Raw genomic sequence first — 22707 nt, forward strand, 5'->3', positions numbered from 1 at the left:
CCATTGCCAAAGAGGAAGTTAAATAGTTTTATGGCTGTGATAGGAGAAAACTGAGAATGGATCAACAACATTATAGTTACTCCACAATATGAAACTAAATGACAGAGTGCAAAGTAGGAAACCTGTACAGAATACAAATATTCAAAAAATGTAGTCCTTTTTATAATAAGGCAATAAAGTAAAATTGCAAAACATTTGGCAAAGAAATTTACTTTATGTCCTGAATACAAAGACTTTTATGTTTGGGGCAACACAGCACATCACTGCGTACAACTCTTCAAGACCACATTGGATGTTCCTGAGTGGCCTAGTTATAGTTTTGATTTAAATCGGCTTCCAAATATATGGCAAGACTTGAAAAAGTCTGTTTAGCAACGCAATGATCAACAAACAACTTGAATAATTTAAATAAATATTGTACAGTCCAGGGGTGCAAAGCTCTTAGAGACTTACCCAGAAAGACTCACAGCTGTAATCCCTGCCAAACGGGATTCTAACACAATCCAGATGTAGAAAGCTCTTAGACTTACCCAGAAAGACTCACAGCTGTAATCACTGTCAAACGGGATTCTAACATGTAGTGTGAATACTTATGCAAATGAGATATTTCAGTATTTAATTTTCTATACGTTTGCAAAAAAATACAATAAACTGTTTACACTTTGTCATTATGGGGTTTTGTGTGTTGATGGGTGAGAAAATATCAATTGAATTAATTTGGAATTCAGGCTGTAACACAACAAAATGTGCAGTAAGTAAAGGGGTATGAATATCTCTAAATGTATTAGTGTATCTTTCCATCTCTCTAGTAGGAGTATTTCTCATCCATTTTCACCTAATGCTGCTCACACATTGTTGTTTGAAACTTTCCTTTCATATCAATGATAGTGGTCAGTAGTTTGGTTCAGTGGTTGTGGTCAGAAGTTTGTGGAGAGTAGTTTTGGTTGATAGTGGTGGTCAGTAGTTGTGTGATTGGTCATTGCTTGTGGTCAGTAGTTGTGTGGTCGGTAGTTTCGTGATTGTGGTCAGTAGTTGTGGTCGGGCATTATTGGTCTGTAGTTTTGTGGTTGTGGTCAGTTGTGTGTTTGTGGTCAGTACTTGTGATTAGTAGTTGTGTGGTTGTCATCAGGAGTTATGTTCAATAGTTGTGGTCTGTTGTTGTGGTTTGTAGTTACAGTTGAAGTCAGAAATTTACAAACACCGTAGCCAAATGCATTTACTCAGTTTTTCACAATTCCTGGCATTTAATCAGAGTAAAAATTCCCTGTCTTTAGGTCAGTTAGAATCACCACTTTATTTTAAGAATGTGAAATGTCAGAATAATAGTAGAAATAATGATTTATTTCAGCTTTTATTTCTTTCATCACATTCCCAGTGGGTCAGAAGTTTACATACTAATTGAGTGTATTTGGTAGCATTGCCTTTAAATCGTTTAACTTGGGTCAAATGTTTTGGGTAGCCCTCCACAAGCTTCCCACAATAAGTTGGGTGAATTTTGTCCCATTCCTCCTGATAAAGCTGGTGTAACTGAGTCAGGTTTGTAGGCCTCCTTGCTTGCACACCCTTTTTCAGTTCTGCCCACAAATGTTCTATAGGATTGATGTCAGGGCATTATGATGGCCACTCCAATACCTTGACTTTGTAATCCTTAAGCTATTTTTCCACAACTTTGGAAGTATGCTTGTGGTCATTGTCCATTTGGAAGACCCATTTGGGACCAAGCTTTAACTTCCTGACTGATGTCTTGAGATGTTGCTTCAATATATCCACATAATTTTCCTGCTTCATAATGCCATCTATTTTGTGAAGTGCTCCAGTCCCTCCTGCAGCAAAGCACCCCCTAATATGATGCAGCCACCCCCGTGCTTCATGGTTGGGATGGTGTTCTTCGGCTTGCAAGCCTACCCCTTTTTCCTCCAAACATAACTATGGTCATTATGGCCAAACAGTGCTATTTTTGTTTCATCAGACCAGAGGATATTTCTCCAAAAAGTACATTCTTTGCCCCCATCTGCAGCTGCAAACCGTAGTCTGCCTTTTTTTATGGCGGATTTGGCGCAGTTACTTCTTCCTTGCTGAGCGGCCTTTAAGGTTATGTCGATACAGGACTCTTGATATATACTGTTGATATAGATACTTTTGTACCTGTTTCCTCCATCTTCACAGGGTCCTTTGCTGCTGTTCTGGGATTGATTTGCACTTTTCGCAGCAAAGTACGTTCATCTCTAGGAGACAGAACGCGTCTCCTTCCTGAGCGGTATGACGGATGTGTGTTCCCACTTGCGTACTATTGTTTGTACATATGAACGTGGTACCTTTAGGCGTTTGGAAATTGCTCCCAAGGATGAACCAGACTTGGAGGTTTTGGCAGATTTTTTTAGATTTCCCCATGATGTCAAGCAAAGAGGCACTGAGTTTGAAGGTTGGCCTTGAAATACATCAACAGGTACACGTCCAATTGACTAAAATGATGTCAATTAGCCTATCAGAAGTTTTTAATACCATGACATGATTTTCTGGAATTTTCCAAGCTGTTTAAAGGCACAGTCAACTTAGCGTATGTAAACTTCTGATCCACTGGAATTGTGATAATTATAAGTGAAATAATCTGTCTGTAAACAATTATTGGAAAAATTACTTGTCATGCACAAAGTAGATGTCCTAACCGACATGCCAAAACTATAGTTTACATTTACATTTTTTTTTGATTTAACCAGGTAGGCTAGTTGAGAACAAGTTCTCATTTACAACTGCGACCAGGCCAAGATAAAGCAAAGCAGTGCGACACAAACAACACAGAGTTACACATGGAATAAACAAACATACAGTCAATAATACAATAGAGAAAGTCTATATATATATATAGTGTGTGCAAATGACTTCAGATAAGGTGGGTGAGGCAATAAATATGTCATAGTGGTGAAATAATATAATAGTATGGCAAATTAAACACTGGGTTGATAGATGTGCAGGAGATGAGTGTGCAAGTATCAGTACTGGGGCGCAAAGGAGCAAAATAACAATATGGTGATGAGGTAGTTAGTTGGTTTGGCTATTTACAGATTGGCTATGTGCAGTGATCTGTGAGCTGCACTGACAGCTGGTGCTTAAAGCTAGGAAGGGAGATATCAGTCTCCAGCTTAAGTGATTTTTGCAGTTTGTTCCAGTCATTGGCAGCAGAGAACTGGAAGGAAGGACTGCCGAAGGAGGAATTGGCTTTGGGTGTGACCAGTGAAATATACCTGCTGGAGCTCGTGCTGCGGGTGGGCCTGCTATGGTGACCAGTGAGCTGAGATAAGGCGGTGCTTTACCTAGCAACGACTTATAGATGACCTAGAGCCAGTGTGTTTGGCGACAGATATGAAGCGAGTGCCAGCCAACGAGAGCATACAGGTTGCAGTGGTGGGTAGTATATGGGGCTTTGGTGACAAAACGGATGGCACTGTGATAGACTGCATCCAATTTGTAAAGAAGAGTGTTGGAGGCTATTTTGGAAATGACATCACCGAAGTCAAGGATCGGTTGGATGGTCAGTTTTACTAGGGTATGTTTGGCAGCATGAGGGAAGGATGCTTTGTTGAGAAATAGGAAGTTTGTTAACAAGAAATTTGTGGAGTGGTTGAAGAATGAGTTTTATTGACTCCAACCTAAGTGTAGATAAACTTCCGACTTCAATTGTATGTGCCATTTCCGCCCTTCAAACCACAACGAACTTGGGTATACCTTTCAATAGATTTGAACATGTAGTAGCCATCAACCCTTCTCTTTGTGGGACAGTGTTTATGGTAGATGGCCAATATGAAAAAGAAAATAGGACCTTTTTGACTGGATAATTTCAACAAATCATCTCTCCCACAGTTAGATCTAAATAGTGACTGTCCTGCAACGGACAAGCATGTATGATCAAATCAACGGTACCAAACCAAAGATATTAATCTGTTTTAAAGTAATCGATTTAGTGTCATCTAGATGACTATAGATTTTTATATTAACATCGCAATCTGAGGTAAAAATTGTGTAATTTCAATCAATTGTATGAGATGAAAATGCAAGCTTGTGTAAGGTAGTAACACAAACTGTTAATTATAATCCGGACTCTTTATAAGAAATCCCACTATGCCCGCAGAAGAACCATCAAGCTGGCAAAAAAATATTGAATCCTACAACACTGGCTCTGACGCTGGTTGGATGTGGCATGGCTTGAGAACTATTACGGACTACAAAGGGAAACACAGCCGCGAGCTGCCCAGTGACCTTCAAGGCCAGCAATACTGAAGCATGCACGAGAGCACTAGTTTTCCTGATGACTGTGTGATCACGCTCCCCGTAGCCGATGTGAGCAAGACCTTTTAAGCAGGTCAACATTCACAGGGCCGCAGGGCCAGACGGATTACTAGGTCGTGTACTCCGAGCATGCACGGACCAACTGGCAAGTATCTTCACTGACATTGCCAACCTCTCCCTGACTGAGTCTTTAATACTTACTGTTTCAAGCAGACCACCATAGTCCCTGTTCCCAAGAACACAAAGGCAACCTGCCTAAATGACTACAGACCCGTAGCACTTACGTCGGTAGCCATGAAGTGCTTTGAAAGGCTAGTCATGGCTCACAACAACCCCATCATCCCGGAAACCCTAGACCCACTCCAATTTACATACCGCCCCAACAGATCCACAGATGACGCAATCTCAATCACACTCCACACTGCCCCTTCCCAGCTGGACAAAAGCAACACCTGTGTGAGAGAAATGCTCCTTGACCACAGCTCAGTGTTCAACACCATAGTGTGCACAAAGCTCATCACTATGCTAAGGGCCATGGGACTAAACACCTCCCTCTGCAACTGGATCCTGGACTTCCTGATGGGCCGCCCCAAGGCGGTAAGGGTAGGCAACAACACATATGCCACGCTGATCCTCAACATGGAGGTACCTCGGGTGCGTGCTCAGTCCCTTTCTGTACTCCCTGTTCAACCACGACTGCGTGGCCAAGCACGACTCCCAACACCATTATTAAGTATACTGACGAAACAACAGTGGTAGGCCTGATCACCGACAATGATGAGACAGCCTATAGGGAGGAGGTCAGAGACGTGGCCGTGTGGTGCCAGAACAACAACGTTTGCAAGATCGTGGACTACAGGAAAAGGAGGGCCGAACAGGCCCCCATTTACATCGACGTGGCTGTAGTGGTGCGGGTCGAGAGTTTCAAGTTCCTTGGTGGCCACATCACCAACAAACTATCATGGTCCGAACACACCAAGACAGTCGTGAAGACGGCAGACAACACCTTTTACCCATCAGGAGACTGAATAGATTTGGCATTGGTCCCCAGGTCCTCAAAGTTCTACAAAAAAAAAAGGTTTGAGAGCATCCTGACCGGTTGCATCAACGCCTGGTATGGCAACTGCTTGGCATCCGACTATAAGGAGCTATGGCGGGTAGTGCGTACGGCCCAATACATCAATCGCAGTAAAATAAATTGTAAAAGTGCCTTAAATTTGACAGACCCCCAGGAAGAGTAGATGCTGTGGATCCATAATAAATATAAATCAAATGGCCACCCGGACTATTTACATTGACCCCCGCACACTCTTTGTTTTTACATTGCTGCTACTTGCTGTTTATTATCTATGCATAGTCACTTTACCCCTACCTACATGTACAAATTACCTTGACTAACATGTACCCCCGCACATTGACTCTGTACCGGTACCCACTGCATATAGCCTCGTTATTGTTATTTCATTGTTACTTTTTATTATTTTTTAAACTTTAGTTTATTTAGTAAATATTTTCATTCATTTCTTGAACTGCATTGCTGGTTTAGTGCATGTAAGTACGCATTTCACTGTTGTATTCAGCGCATGTGACAAATTAAATTTGATTTAGGGAAATTAGCGCTTTTTAAAATGATTATATTTCAACATGTCAATTTTGAATTATAGTGTATGTTTCCCACTCACAAACTATTGCAATAATTACATCTATATCTCAGTAATTTCACCATTTACACTTTCTCCCCTTTCTCCCTTCCTTCCCTTCCCCTCTTCTCATTTCTCCCTCCATATCCTTCATATTTCTCTCTCCTCCTCTCCAGGTACCAGAAGTGATCAGTAGTATCCGTGCGGTGTCAAAGTCGGCCCTAAAGGAAGACTCCAAGCCCAAGCGGGATACTGAAGAGGCCTTTTATAACTCCCAGAAGTTTGAAGTGCTCTACTGTGGCAAGGTACAGGACCACTATCAGATCCATTTTCAACCTCACTGTGTGTTTATCATCAATAATTTGACATGAATCAAAGCCATATACAGTATCTTTATGTCGGTATGTGTTTGAGATGACTGAATTGTCTTAATCATATGTGAGAGCTAAGCTCCCTAAAACAGTTACGACTGTATTTGTATGGGTAATTGACATTGTTTGTGAAATAGATCAATTAGATGATATCAACCAGTCATTGTATCAATTGTATCCATTAATCAAAGGTGACTATCGGGCACAAGAAGGCTCCCTCCACCCTCATTGATGACTGCATCAATAAGTTCCGCCAGCATGAATTGGAGCGCAAGCACCTGCGCCTCCTGAATGACCAGCGGGGATCCACAGAAAGCGCCCCCATAGAGTTCATCATGGGGGATGACGGAGACCCCCTCTCCTCAACCACCCACAGTGAGGGGCTGGAGGACCCTGAGGGGCTGGAGGTGGATGAGGTCACTAACAGAGGAGGTTCTGGAGGTAAGGACCTCTCCCAGTAAAGTGTCCAAACAATTCTTGATGAGGGCAGCTTGTTGCTGAAATGTACCACACAGAACATGCTAGATTGATGAACATAAATACGAATGTGACCTTAAAGCATAACTTTCCTTAAAATCCACTTTTGTAGTTGAAAACTGATGTTCTAGGCTAAGTTGTAGTAAAACACATCATTCCGTGTCCCATTTTCCGCATATGGTATGAAGTTGGGGTTGAGGATGTTGTCGCACAGATTTTGCAGCTAATTGGAAGATGTGATGGACAGGTGTTGAGTTGAAGTCCAATTCATTATTTTTCACAAGAGACCTGTGAATAGAAATGTGGCATTGGACCAACAGTCTAGTGTATGACTCGTCCTTGTGTCTTCTCCGTAGTGAAGGGCATGTCTGGGGAGCCTGTGTTTGGGGGAGTGCGGTTGAAGGCCTAGAGGGTATTGACTCGTTCTTATGTCTCCCAGGGAAGATCATGTCCAACAGCCCCAGCCTGGGCAGCCTGCGGGGGTCCTTCCCCGAGTGCATCCTGGAGGACTCTGGTTTCGAGGAGCAGCAGGAGTTCCGGACGCGTTGCAGCAGCCTGGCGGGCAGTCTGCAGCGGAGGCCCCTAGAAGGTGCGCTCAAAGCCGCCCCGGCACGCCGCCGCCACGCCAGTGCCCCCAACAACGTCCAGCCCTCAGACGCCGACAAAAACCGCACCATGCTCTTCCAGGTGCAGGCTGGGTTTATATTTGGATGCAGTAGTAGGGCTCTTGACTAGGTCTTAGAATGACTTTAAATGTATGGGGTAGGTACACTACATGGCAAAAAGTATGTAGACACCTGCTCGTCGAACAGCTCATTCCAATATCATTGGCATTAATATGGAGTTGTTCCCCCCTTTGCTGCTATAACAGCCTCCACTCTTCTGGGAAGACTTTCCACTAGATGTTGGAACATTGCTGCGGATACTTGCTGAGCCGTTGTTTCTCCTAGACGTTTCCACTTCACAATAACAGCACTAGCAGTGCAGAAAGTCAGTTCGACGAGCAGGTGTCTACATACTTTTGTCCATGTAGTGTAACTCTCACCATTTCCATCCCAAACCACTGAGGATAAACCAGTAAAAGAATATGCACTCAGGAGGAGTACCATGTAATATATAGTAGTAACATACAGTATTGTAGTACAGGAATATCAAACAGTTGTGATAGTATATAGCCCTAGTACTATGGCCAGGAGAAGTTGTTGTGTTCTTTGAGTTGGCCTGTGCTTTTAGGTAGCTAGGTCCTTCAGGTGTTGATGCTCTCACCATACAGCTCTACTACCAGCTGGCTACATTCAGTCATTCACAGGAAGATGGGACATGGCATGTACGGAGAGAGGGGGAGGGAGTGAGAGAGGTCTCCTTGGGTCTGGCAGCTTTCTCAACAACACAACTCAAACTGGGACATGTGCTGCAACATTTGCCCACAAGTTATCAGGGAGGGAACTGTGTTACAGTTAGGGTTGTGACAAATATATCTTTTTTTCTTAACGGTTAAACTGCCATATTTATTCTCCATTAAAACGATAAGGAAAATGCATAGCTGTGCTGCTGCCAGGTCTCATGGTGCATCCCTTTCATATTGCACATTTAAATACCAATACTGTACTTCAATTCCACCTCGCAAAGTTTGCATTTGCTTCTCGTTTACCTTCTCAAAGTATTGCCATACAGTACATGACATTCCTGCTTGCCTTTCTCTACCATTTTTCCAACTGTTAACGATGATGACGTAGTGTTGGAGAATCACCTCTAAAATAATTGATTCCTCGAGTCCTTGCACGTCGATTCCAGGGTGTCGACTCCCATTTCTGAGGGTCAAGATTTGATTCTGCTAGGAATCAACTCCTAAGATTCAGTATTTTTTGGAAAGGAGGAGACTTCATAGTTGCCGTACTTCTGAGAACACAAACACTTGCGTCTTTCATAACGAGCTTGCCAGGGATGGACATTGAGGGGACAGTATAGGCAGGTCAGCCACCAGGCAGGCTTATCTATCGGCAATCAAAAGCTGGATCTCGCAATTTCTTGGCTTTCAATGTCTCCCAACTTCAGTAAAGCAGGGCGTATCATCAATGAATAGGCTAGGATATTCTACACACAACAGACCGAAGACTGAACACACACTTGTGTCATTGGTGAAGGGACAGTCATTCATCCAAACTAAAACAAAAGTTTCTATTGGACAAATTCAGGCAGGTCCCTCCGTTTCGTGCCGTTTGCTTTCGTTTTGAAATGTTTCGTAATAGAATTGGCGTAATGACGACAACCCAGGCGAGCCAGCGAGAGGGGGGCAGGCAGAAAGAACAGTGGTGCGCAGATGTCTTGGTAATCTGTATCTCGCAATGTCTTTTCTTGCTGCATGCCTCACAAATTTACCAAAGTAGACTCAAGTTCGCCTCTTCCTCTCTGGTTTATTTAAATTACACAACTTTCCCCAGGCCTTTTGTAGCCTATCGTATATATTTAGGCAATACATCGGAAATAAAATGTTTTTTTGATAACTGCACTGTTATAAAAAAAAATGGTGGGAAATAACAAAGAAAGAAATGTTTTTCGTATAGGGATTTCTCTTATTGTCAAGGATCCCAATTTGGTTTTAAATTTTAACCCTAGTTACAGAGCATGACTGTTGTGGAAATTTCCTGTATTTACCAAATCATGAGAGCAAACCACACACAAATCAGAGTTATCATAAAGTCCATCTTTAATTATATGAGCTCCATCACAACCCTGTGACGCTCAGATCAATTCAGTGTTTATAAATGAATTCTCTGAGAGTCCTTACACATTGCAACTGAGATCCTTTATAGCAAAGACACACATAGCCAGACAGCATTGGCCATAAATGATCGTTCAGCTTTGTCTCCTAAACTATGTTATTTTCTCGCTCTCAGGACCATAACAAAACCTATCAACAGGCATATATCAAATACCCCCTCCTTGACAAGATCACAGAGACACAGTGACTGGCACACAGACATTGTGGAGCCAAGAGATAATTGATTCAAAAGATATGTTTACATATGAAGACGAGCTTGACCCCTCCCCTCTCTGCGGCCCAAGTAACTGACCCCATGTCAGAGAACAGATAACTGCAACCGGCCAACAGTATTATACAAAAATAGACATTCTGATGAGAAGTAACTCACAAGCATATAATGAATATAAAACATATCATACAACTAATTCTGATTATTCCCCAACATGACATTTCAATCAAATTTAGTTATCCAAATGCGCCAAATCAACTGCGAAAATTGAAATAGGCTATTTTGGGTCTCAACTGTTTTGCTATGGATCCTCAAATACTTTAACCAGGCTGTGACGGCTTCTCCCTCAAGGAAAAAATGTAGTGTGCAAAATCATCTTATTGGTCACTATATGCTTCTGAACATTCAGTTAGGTTATTTTCTTATTCCCTTAATGGCAGTTTCTTTGAAAGAATACTTCCTTACATCATGTGGTCACATTTCTTGAGCATGAAATCTAATAGTTTGCCCTCTTCAAACTTCAGCTACGTAATAGTTTTGGGTTATCGTTTTATTTTCAAGTTTTGAGTGCAAATATTTTAAGTAACGGAATTTCTCTGTCACATCAATGTACTTGACAAATATCACAGTCCAGTCAGTCATTCCAGAGGATATCAACTTGTACTTAGTCTTCTAGGTCCTTGATATATACATACATACATACATACATACATACATACATACATACATACATACATACATACATACATACATACATACATACATACATACATACATATATACAGTGGGGAGAACAAGTATTTGATACACTGCCGATTTTGCAGGTTTTCCTACTTACAAAGCATGTAGAGGTCTGTCATTTTTTATCATAGGTACACTTCAACTGTGAGAGACGGAATCAAAAACAAAAATCCAGAAAATCACATTGTATGATTTTTAAGTAACTCATTTGCATTTTATTGCATGGCATAAGTATTTGATCACCTACCATCCAGTAAGAATTCTGGCTCTCACAGACCTCTTAGTTTTTCTTTAAGAAGCCCTCCTGTTCTCCACTCATTACCTGTATTAACTGCACCTGTTTGAACTTGTTACCTGTATAAAATACACCTGTCCACACACTCAATCAAACAGACTCCAACCACTCCACAATGGCCAAGACCAGAGACCTGTGTAAGGACATCAGGGATAAAATTGTAGACCTGCACAAGGCTGGGATGGGCTACAGGACAATAGGCAAGCAGCTTGGTGAGAAGGCAACAACTGTTGGCGCAATTATTAGAAAATGGAAGAAGTTCAAGATGACGGTCAATCACCCTCGGTCTGGGGCTCCATGCAAGATCTCACCTCGTGGGGCATCAATGATCATGAGGAAGGTGAGGGATCAGCTCAGAACTACACGGCAGGACCTGGCCAATGACCTGAAGAGAGCTGGGACCACAGTCTCAAAGAAAACCATTAGTAACACACTACGCCGTCATGGATTAAAATCCTGCAGCGCACGCAAGGTCCCCCTGCTCAAGCCAGTACATGATCAGGCCCGTCTGAAGTTTGCCAATGGCCATCTGGATGATCCAGAGGAGGAATGGGAGAAGGTCATGTGGTCTGATGAGACAAAAATAGAGCTTTTTGGTCTAAACTCCACTCGCCGTGTTTGGAGGAAGAAGGATGAGTACAACCCCAAGATCACCATCCCAACCGTGATGCATGGAGGTGGAAACATCATTCTTTGGGGATGCTTTTCTGCAAAGGGGACAGGACGACTGTGTAATGGATGTGAAATGGCTAGCTAGTTAGCAGTGGTGCGCGCTAATAGCATTTCAATCAGTGACTTCACTTGCAGCGGTGGGCGTTTTTTTGGGTAGATCTTCCTCTAGAGGACGCCATGTCTGTGTTAGCCTCAGGTTCTGAGACCTCCGGAGAAGCCTCCGGAGAAGACGAGGATGCCTAGTTAAATAAAGGTAAAAAAGAACTAACTCAGGCAGGTGCCTCAGTTAGTGCAGCTCAGACCCGTGCTGTGTTCACGGAGAGCTGCAACCACAAGGTTACATGTGTAACCAAAGTGTCAACGCCCCCGTTTCTCACAGAACACACCAATATTTCCTCCCCCTTTCAACCCTGGGCTGTCCCACTTCTTCAGTGTCGAGGGACAGTGGCGGCTTGGGCCATAGAGGAACACACGTCCTTCCTACTGTCTGTACCACAGCTTCGCACTCTCCCGCTCTCAGAGCATTATTGGGAGTGGCAGCAAAGCTGCACTCTCTCCCTGGCTGAGCTGCATGTTGGAGAAGGGTTATGCCATCCAATTCCACCGAACTCCTCCCCTATTTTCTGGCGTGGTGGAGACTGTGATGAAGACGCCAGAGAAAATAGCCGCTCTTGTGAACGAGATTATGGAACTTCTCGCGAAGGAGGTGGTCACAGTAATCCCCCAAGAGCAAAGGAACACTACTTCCTAGTGCTTAAAGAAGACGGGGGAAATCAGGCCCAATATTGGATTTACGCACTCCCAACGAGAGTGAAGCCAAAAGGCCTGTTCGAATGCTTATGACAAAAAGTCTGCTGGAATGTATCCACAACAAATACTTTTGTATAAGTGTAGACCTAAAGGATGCATACTTTCATGTGCCGGTGCATCTACGTCACAGGAAGTTTCTGCATTTTGCCTTTCAAAGGTTGGTTTACAAGTATGCAAGTATGCCATTCGGTGGAGGTAGCATTGGAACCGTTGCGTCGTCAAGGGACAAGGCTACTAGCCTACCTAGACAACCTACTGGTTCTCGCCCCGTCAGCAGAACTGGCGACAGACAGTGATTTATCTCACACGTCTGAACAGTAAATAATCGATAATATTTCAACTGGACCGTAGCTTTTTCAATAGGAGAAAGAGAGAAAATGTCCGCTCCAAGCTGTTGCGCATGCAAAACTCTGCTGGCACCCAGCCATCCACTGACGCGATGTGATCGTTTCAGAATAAAAGCCTGAAACTATGTCTAAAGACTGTTCACACCATGTGGAAGCCATAGGGAAATATGGTTGATATCCCTTTAAATGAAGGGAAGGCATGCAATGGAACAGGGAGATTTGTTTCTCTTAGGCACTTCCTCGGTGGATTTTCATCAGGTTTTCGCCTGCAATATCAGTTCTGTTATTCTCACAGACAATATTTTGACAGTTTTGGAAACTTTAGAGTTTTCTATCCTAGTCTGACAATTATATGCATATTATAGATTCTGGGCCTGAGAAATAGGCCGTTTCATTTGGGTATGTTTTTCATCCAAAGATCATCAAAGTACTGCCTCCTACACTCAACAGGTTAACCACTAGAAGCAGAGCTCCCCTATTGGCCTCCACTCCACCCATAGAACTGGTTACTATATTGCTTCCATTCACTCAGCGCATAAAATGGCTTGGCCTTGCCAAATATATGCATTCCTTTCTTGAAACATTAATACCTTAACAGCCTATATATCTACTATACACTGTTTGCGCAGTGTTGAACCTCTAGGCCTTCAGTGTGCGACAGGTTGGTGATTCTGAAAGGACAGCAGCCGTACACTCAGCATGCCAGAACACTCATGTAGGAGAGTGCACTTTTTGTAAAACACAGAGCCAGTGGTGTAGTGGAGGGTATACGCAGGTATAAACCGTATACCCACTTTTTTTCAGTGGGCATTGCTTATACTCACTTCTTAATCCCTTCTGATGCGTATAAAATAGTGTGGTGGAGGTATAAGACTTACCAATTATGTAGTACAATAGAGAAATCATGCACAAAGTAGCTTACGCAATTGCAAAGCATGTGAAATATATTCACACATGGCCTAGTTTCAACGAAATATAATCTGCAGGCAGCAAGAGTGTGCAGCTCTCAACTGGTTTTGGCATGGAGCAGCTCACAGAAGAATGACATCGGTAGCCAGGCCCTGAAAGGCCCACCCACTGGGGAGCCAGGCCCTGAAAGGCCCACCCACTGGGGAGCCAGGCCCTGACATGCCCACCCACTGGGGAGCCCTGACATGCACACCCAATGGTGAGCCAGGCCCTGAAAGGCCCACCCAATGGGGAGCCAGGCCCTGAAAGGCCCACCCAATCAGATTGATGTGGTTTAAGCATTGTTGTGGACTAAGACAATTACATTTTTGTATTTTGTCTATAAAAAAAGTGTGATTTTCAGTTTGATCTGAAAATCTATAGGAAAACTAATTTTTAAAAACCCAGGATATTCTGTCTATATTTCCTTCGCTGGGCAGGCCGTTTGGGAGCACACAGCATAATGTTAAAGGATAAGCAGTTCATAAACTCTGACATAATAAGCCAGTAAGTAGGTCCCAATCATAAGAATACAAAAACACAACCATTAACCATATCCCAATTGAAACTATTACTTCCCATTGCAAAAATCATTTCACTTTTAGCACACAAAGTAACCATTGACCTAAAGTTCAAAGTGGAACTAACAGCGTTTTAACTTCTTTGCAGATATGAAACAGACATTCATAATAACAGTCAAAAATGTCAAATTCACGGTTTATGTAACAAAACCAACTTTATAAGAGATTTTAAAAATGGGTTATATTTGACTTACCATTCCATGACTTAGACAAAGGCATTGTTGGCAGAATAGATGGCTTCAGATCAATGCATGATTAATATAATTCACCAATACATTTCTTGGTAGTCCAGAAAATATTGCTATCAAGTTGTAAATCACAGCCGGACTCGTACATTGTTTGCTGCCTCAATTTGGGATACACTATTTCAGTTTCAATTACTTAATATTCTGGACAAAAACTGACAACTATAACTAAGGCTGGGAATGTCAATACAATCAAACTAGCAAGGGCAACGATCACAAGTCAGTCATAGCAATGCTAATACGTTGGCGTATCAATTTATATAGCAAGCTAAAAACACGAGTCTAATGTTAGGTAGCTAGCTGCTAGGAAGATGTTTTTTTTCTTTTTTTTTTTCCTTTCCACCTTTTATTTAACCAGGTAGGCTAGTTGAGAACAATTCTCATTTACAACTGCAACCTGGCCAAGATAAATTAAAGCAGTGTGGCACAGCCAACAGAGTTCCACATGGAGTAACATGGAAGAAACAATATACAAGCCAATAACACAATAAACAAGTCAATGACACTGTAGAAAAAAAATAAATTCTATATACAGTGTGTGCAAAAGGCATGAGGAGGTAAGGCAATAAATAGGCCATAGTAGCGAAGAATTACAATTTAGCAGATTAACACTGGAGTGATAAATTAGCAGATGATGATGTGCAAGTAGAGATACTGGTGTGCAAAAGAGCAGAAAAGTACATAAAAACATTATGGGGATGAGGTAGGTAGATTGGGTGGGCTATTTACAGATGGACTATGTACAGCTGCAGCGATCGGTTAGCTGCTCAGATAGCTGATGTTTATATTTGTTTAAGTCTCCAGCTTCAGCGATTTTTGCAATTCATTCCAGTCACTGGCAGCAGAGAACTGGAAGGAAAGGTGGCCAAAGAGGTGTTGGCTTTGGGGATGATCAGTGAGATATACCTGCTGGAACGTGTGCTACGGGTGAGTGTTGTTATCGTGACCAGTGAGCTGAGATAAGGCGGAGCTTTACCTAGCATAGACTTATCGATGACCTGGAGCCAGTGGGTCTGGCGACGAATATGTAGCGAGGACCAGCCGACTAGAGCATACAGGTCGCAGTGGTGGGTGGTATAAGGGGCTTTGGTAACAAAATGGATGGCACTGCTTTCAGTTTGCTGAGTAGAGTATTGGAAGCTATTTTGTAGATGACATCGCTGAAGTCGATGATCGGTAGGATAGTCAGTTTTACGAGGGTATGTTTGGCGGCGTGAGTGAAGGAGGCTTTGTTGCGAAATAGAAAGCCTATTCTAGATTTGATTTTGGATTGGAGATGTTTAATATGAGTCTGGAAGGAAAGTTTACAGTCTAACCAGACACCTAGGTATTTATAGTTGGCGATGTTTTAGTGATGTTGGTGATGTTTTAGTCGGGCGGGCGGGTGCGGGCAGCGAACGGTTGAAAAGCATGCATTTCGTTTTACTAGTGTTTAAGAGCAGTTGGAGGCCACAGAAGGAGTGTTGTATGGCATTGAAGCTTGTTTGGAGGTTTATTAGCACAGTGTCCAAGGAAGGGCCAGAAGTATACAGAATGGTGTCGTCTGCGTAGAGATGTCATGCCGTTGGAGGAGTGGATGAGTGACTGACTTTTTCACCTCATTGTTTTTCAGTGGCTATACACAGCTAGAGATGCACGTGTCATTTTGTTAGCTAGCAAGAACTTGACGGACTACTATAGAGTTAGCATATCTCTTCCGTTTGCAAATTCACTCTGGCTATCTACTCCGATTTCAGAGCGCTCTCGTCTGAGTTTGCCAGAGTGCAGAACAACTGATCAATTTACGAACGCGCAACACCTGCTGAATGTGACGGGTGTCAGTAAACGTAGGCAAAAAAAAGTAATCGTTTAAAAAAAAAAAACACTCTTGATAACATTTAAACAGCCTAACCAGCTTTGCTACGGCAAGTTAAATGGTCAGAGTGAGGTGTTTTCTCATTTGTGCCTGGATGTAGCAAGCAAGCTTGACAACTAGCCAATTAGCTTTGATGCTTGGTTGGGACAAGCATGCATTGGCAGGCAAGCTGCAGAAGGACGAGGAGGCTACAATCCCCTTTGTTTATCAATGCAATTTTGATGGCCAACTAGCTGAAAAAGTTTGCGAGGGTTTATCTAATGTTTCTTTGCTTGATTTGAACTAATCTTGCTCTGGCTAACATTAGTTGTTGATCTTGTTGATGTGCATAACTGACGAAGAGAGAGCCTACCTTTTCATGGTTGTTCTAATGATCTTAACGTCAAGCTGTTGCAACTGCCTGTAATCACACAGTCAGGTTCAAAGTGAATTATGGCTGGCCTGTGTGACAAATGGCTTGTTTTGTATGAAGGTCACCAGTCTGTGTAGACTCCAGTCCTGGGCAAGACAAATGTTTTTATTATAATTTTTTTACTGTGATGTCTATTAATTGTCCATGGCCGCTTTCCCACTCTATATATATTGCTATTGCTATTATACGTGATTCCCAAACATTCTAAGAACTTATGAGAATGTGAAAATGGTCGCTGGTCAGATGTGTCATTCTTCCTGGGGGTGTATATGAACAGATTTGATTTGATTTCTATGGAAAGCGGAGACTCATGGACACGTACATGTAATCGGTTTTGCTCACGAGCCACATGATAGTAGTTAGAAGGTAAGGCGTTGTTTTACATAGATTTATTGTCACAAACTCAACACAGTTGTCACTGGTGAGTTGCATATTAGTTTCCCATTTTAAAACCTCTTAAGGATTGGCCATTTTTTTCAATTTTTGCCTAAAATGGCATACCCAAATTTAACTGCCTGTAGCTCAGGCCCTGAAGCAAAGATATGTATATTATTGGTACCATTTGAAAGGGAAAACATTGAAGTTTGTGGAAATGTTAAAGGAATGTAGGAGAATAATGTACATTAGATCTGGTAAGATTTTTGTACCATCTTTGAAATGCAAGAGAAAGGTCATAATGTATTATTCCAGCCCTGGTGCTATTTCGATTTTGGCCACTAGATGGCAGCAGTGTATGTGCAAGGTTTAGACTGATCCAAGGAACCATTCTTTGAACCATTCTGTTCAAAATGTTGTATCAAGACTGCCCGAAATGTGCCTAATTGGTTTATGAATAACTTTTCATGTTCAAAACTGTGCACTCTCCTCAAAAAATATCATGGTATTATTTCACTGTAATAGCTACTGTAAATTCGACAGTGCAGTTAGATGAACAAGAATTGAAGCTTGTTACTTACAACCTCATGCTAATCGCATTAGCCTACATTAGCTCAACCATCCTGAAGGGGACCCACCAATCCTGAAGAAGTTTTAACCGCTAAAGCCTTGCACAGTAAATAAATCAATTCACACACTGGAAATCTACAGTGGATTCACAAAAGTCTACTGAGAATGCTTAATGTCCAAACTGTAAATGAAAGCCATCTTACAATTAGGGCCTTCCTCTGACACCGCCTGGTATAGAGGTCCTGGATGGCAGGAAGCTTGTACGTACTGGGCCGTACACACTACCCTCTGTACTGCCTTGCGGTCGGAGGCCGAGCAGTTGCCATATCAGGCAGTGATGCAACCATGCTCTCGTTGGTGCAGCTGTAGAACCGTTTTAGGATTTAGGATCCATGCCAAATCTTTTGAGTCTCCTGAGAGGAAATAGGTTTTGTTGTGCCCTCTTCACGACTGTCTTGGTGTGCTTGGACCTTGTTAGTTTGTTGGTGAAGTGGACACCAAGGAACTTGAAGCTCTCAACCTGCTCCAGCAAAGAACATCCTGATTGTATCTTTTTTTTCCGCTTCAGTGTTGAAACTCTTTCCATTAAAAACTGAAGAGATTAAATTAAATTTTTTCATAAATCCTTAGCCCTTCTCTGAAGGCGTAGAAGGATGATTGTTCACCACTATGTTTGGGTTAGTAATCATTTGTAGAGTGGCTATATTTTCCCTCAGAATGCATTTTCTTCACAATTCTAAATGTCTAAAGAATCCACATGTTGTTCTGAAATATAAACACAGAAATACGGGATATTTTGAACTCTTATTATGGTGGTGATTTTGTTAAATTACAAAAATGGTCTTGAACTGGACATGGTCTCAGACCCATTGACCCCCCTCCCGGTCTCGGTCTTGACTCGGACTCAACTTGCTCCGGTCTTGGTCTTGAACACAACAATGTGCTTCTCCATGATTAGCAGACCTGGATTCAAATAGTACATTTGCAAATCGCTCTAATACTTTGAGGGTTTCATTGAGCCAGTCCAGTGTGTCAGATGTGCGGGGACTATTCGGTTGTTCCCATTGCGCCAGGCAAGCGCAGCTCAAGTATTTGAAAGAAAATTGATACAACTTGAACGCTGGTTTGACGATTACCATGCAAGCTGTTCAGTTATCCAGCTGCCTGTCCTCACACCCAAGCCATCCTCATAAAAGCTACTTTAGGAAAGTGGAGCATAGTGCTCAATATGGTACCCTGTGTCTGAAGCTATCCAGATTTTCATGCAAATATATAAAAATCTGCATAAAGAAAATATGCTCATTTTCCAGCCAGTGATGTATTTCCACCAAAAGGACTTTTTTTTGCTTGAGTTTTCATGTACTGAATAAAAATCTTAAGTTCAACGTGTTTCCATTGCATTTTCAACTATTACAATAATTTTGTCACAAAAACTGTTGCATTAAATGGCAAATGTCCCTATTCTGGTCTTGGCATGTGCTCTCTAGCCAACAGCAGATACAGTACGAGTAGGCTACTCTACATTATGATGTTGTGGATAAGAGCGAGCATATTTTTATTTGTCAAGAGCCAGTCAAGCATCGATCATCATGTCACAGAATAAGACACTCAATATTTATTGGAAAGGAGCATCAAGATCACCGTGAACTTTCACCACCCTGTGAAGTTCATTGTAACTTATTTCATCTGTAGCCAAATAAACTGCATGGTTGCCCGAGTTGTAGTGGGAGGATCACACACCATATCATCATGTGACTCCAAGTTTACTTCAATATGATGGTTATTATATCAATATTTTCCGACACAAAAAGATCCCACCATGTCGACTGAACAAATGATCTTTCGGCATTTATAAACATTTTACAGAAATTTCCTGTTTCCATCACAGCTGTCATTACTTTTTTTTTTTACAAGGTATGACTTTACCCATATAAAAACTGTAGATGGAAATGTGGTTTGTGGCAGTCAATTTTGGGGGAAATTAGTTGTGCAGACTTTGATTTACTGTGTGTGTGTGAGGGAAAGATGAGAAATTTCCACGAATAGCAAGAATAGGCTTATGAGATGCCCATCATAAGACATTGTGGACTTGCTTTCTATTAGGCTTTGGGCAGGATCCAGATTTTCATACCGTCATACAATTCTTCTGCCATCCCGGGATGAAGATATTACCAGCCTAACACACAAGTGGGCACAAAAAAAGGCCATTGTTGATCTATTATCAAAATGCTAACAAAACATATGCACAAGTAATAGTGAAATCACATAAATGCTGTAAATGTTAACGAGCGAAAACAAATGTAAACTAACTGTAAAGGTGCGTGAATTCAGCTCATAAAGTTATAAGCATAGTTAATAGCTACCGAATGTCATTTTAGGTGTGTGGACATTTACAAGCGAAATTGAATGAGAGATTGTGCAAATGAACAAAGTTTTGATGCATGCTTTTCAGAAGGAAGAGCAGCATGTGTTCATGGGGCGGCAGGGTAGCCTAGTGGTTAGAGCGTTGGACTAGTAACCGGAAGGTTGTGAGTTCAAACCCCCGAGCTGACAAGGTACAAATCTGTCGTTCTGCCCCTGAACAGGCAGTTAACCCACTGTTCCCAGGCCGTCATTGAAAATAAGAATTTGTTCTTAACTGACTTGCCTGGTTAAATAAAGGTAAAAAAATAAATAAAAAATAAAAAATGGAGAGGAACGGACAAGAAAAAAATGCTAGTAGGAAGGACAGGGGAAAAAATGGCAGTAGTACAGAACTCTGATAATGGAGCTTATAATGGCAGAAAGCCAAGCACAACAGAGACTCGCTGATTATGTATAGAGCGCTATGGACTATCCCATTGTGCTATTTACAACAAACACGTTACTCCCTCAGCTGTTCTGGGGAACAACAGTAAGCTTCATAATGCAAAATAAGGTGACAGGTGAAATGAAGAACGCAATGTGCTTTATCTGCGAATGTATTGCACAAGTTGACTACAGGTATTAATTTAAAAAGTAGCTGCAAATAATTTCATTTTTTCTGTATTGAAAAACCATTTACTTTTTTCCGAATACCCTGGTATACAGTATTTCCCCCAAGCCTACTTTCTACTCTTCTAAAGAAGCCGACTTGATCAATGTATCAAGGTCAGATTCCTCATTAATGTGTGTGCTTGTTTTTCAGGTCGGACGCTTCGAGGTGAACCTGATCAGTCCAGACAGTAAGACTGTGGTGCTGGAAAAGAGATTCAAAGACATCTCGTCCTGCTCTCAGGTTGGTAAACCTGGGTTTGTTTTTCACTCTACTGTGTTCTGTGTTTACATTCACATTCATACATCTCATCCCAATGCTACAGAGCTTTTCACAGGTGCAAATTCCCCAAACTTAACTCATTCTTGAACATGTCTACTTCATGAATAAATAAATGCTTTAGTTTGGGGGCTTGCATTGTCAGAGGATCATTACTTAGTATTTTATTACAAATGCACATTACTTCGGCTCAGTCTTTCATCTTTTCATTGTCAAGGATTTACTTGACTAGTAGTCCTACTAATATGACAAAAAATTGTATTTTGACACATCACGGAAAAAGGTGTTAGGTTCTAATTCTCAACGGACTCTATGAAAGCTCAAACCAAGTTTATTCTTCCCATAGGGTCAGTACAGCTGCAATAGACAAAGACACTGTTCACACAAGCGCTGATCTTTAACCCTTTATCCTAGGCTGAGTCTCCTCCTACACATCTGTACAAGCACTATCTTTATTGCTAGGCAGGAAACTAAGTGATAAACTTTTCTTTCTCCCTTAACTTCTTACGGCTGAAATCCCGTTAATTCGATTTGACAACAGCCAGTGAAAGTGCAGGGCGCCAAATTCAAACAGAAATCTCTCAAACATACAAGTATTATACACCATTTCAAAGATAAACTTGTTGTTAATCCCACCACAGTGTCCGATTTCAAAAAGGCTTTACGACGAAAGCATACTATGCGATTATGTTAGGTCAGCACCTAGTCACAGAAAAACACAGCCTATTTTCCAGCCAAAGAGGGGGGTCACAAAAAGCAGAAATAGAGAACATGAATCACTAACCTTTGATGATCTTCATCAGATGACACTCATAGGACTTCATGTTACACATGTATGTTTTGTTCGATAAAGTTCATATTTATATCCAAAAATCTCAGTTTACATTGGCACGTTATGTTCAGTAATGTTTTGCTTCCAAAACATCCGGTGATTTTGCAGAGAGCCACATCAATTTACAGAAATACTCATCATAAATGTTGATGAAAATACAAGAGTTATACATGGAATTAAAGATTTACTTCTCCTTAATGCAACCGCTGTGTCAGATTTCATAAAAGCTTCACGGAAAAAGCACACCATGCAATAATCTGAGTACAGAGCTCAGAGACCAAAACAAGCCATACAGATACCCACCATGTTGTGGAGTCAACAGAAGTCAGAAATAGCATTATAAATATTCACTTACCTTTGATGATCTTCATCGGAATGCACTCCCAGGAATCCCAGTTCCACAAATGTTTCTTTTGTTCGATAAAGTCCATCATTTATGTCCAAATACCTCCTTTTAGTTTGCGCGTTTAGTTCACAAATCCAAATTCACAAGGCGCAGGCACTTAGTTCAGATGACAGTTCCATTACAAATCAAATCAAAATCAAATCAAATCAAATTTTATTTGTCACATACACATGGTTAGCAGATGTTAATGCGAGTGTAGCGAAATGCTTGTGCTTCTAGTTCCGACAATGCAGTAATAACGAGCAAGTAATCTAACTAACAATTCCAAAAAAAACTACTGTCATACACAGTGTAAGGGGATAAAGAATATGTACATAAGGATATATGAATGAGTGATGGTACAGAGCAGCATAGGCAAGATACAGTAGATGATATCGAGTACAGTATATACATATGAGATAAGTATGTAAACCAAGTGGCATAGTTAAAGTGGCTAGTGATTCAGTGATTACAGTTCGTAGAAACATGCCAAACGATGTATAGAATCAATCTTTAGGATGTTTTTATCATAAATCTTCAATAATATTCCAACCGGACAATTCCTTTGTCTTTAGAAAGGAA

At 41.5% G+C, this 22707-nt stretch overlaps 1 protein-coding gene across 2 annotated transcripts in view; it reads left to right on the forward strand.

Annotated features, from left to right (window-relative positions):
* The window catches only part of tbc1d4 (TBC1 domain family, member 4), a 151752-nt gene that overhangs the window by 45560 nt on the left and 83485 nt on the right, over positions 1-22707 (forward strand). For both annotated transcript variants that reach the window (XM_024388629.2, XM_024388630.2), the window contains exons 2-5: positions 6101-6229; positions 6487-6736; positions 7212-7459; positions 20783-20872. In XM_024388629.2, coding sequence (XP_024244397.1) covers positions 6101-6229; positions 6487-6736; positions 7212-7459; positions 20783-20872 — 717 coding nt within the window. The remainder of the gene's footprint in view (positions 1-6100; positions 6230-6486; positions 6737-7211; positions 7460-20782; positions 20873-22707) is intronic.

Source organism: Oncorhynchus tshawytscha, linkage group LG26, assembly GCF_018296145.1.
Source record: "Oncorhynchus tshawytscha isolate Ot180627B linkage group LG26, Otsh_v2.0, whole genome shotgun sequence".
NCBI lineage: Eukaryota > Metazoa > Chordata > Actinopteri > Salmoniformes > Salmonidae > Oncorhynchus > Oncorhynchus tshawytscha.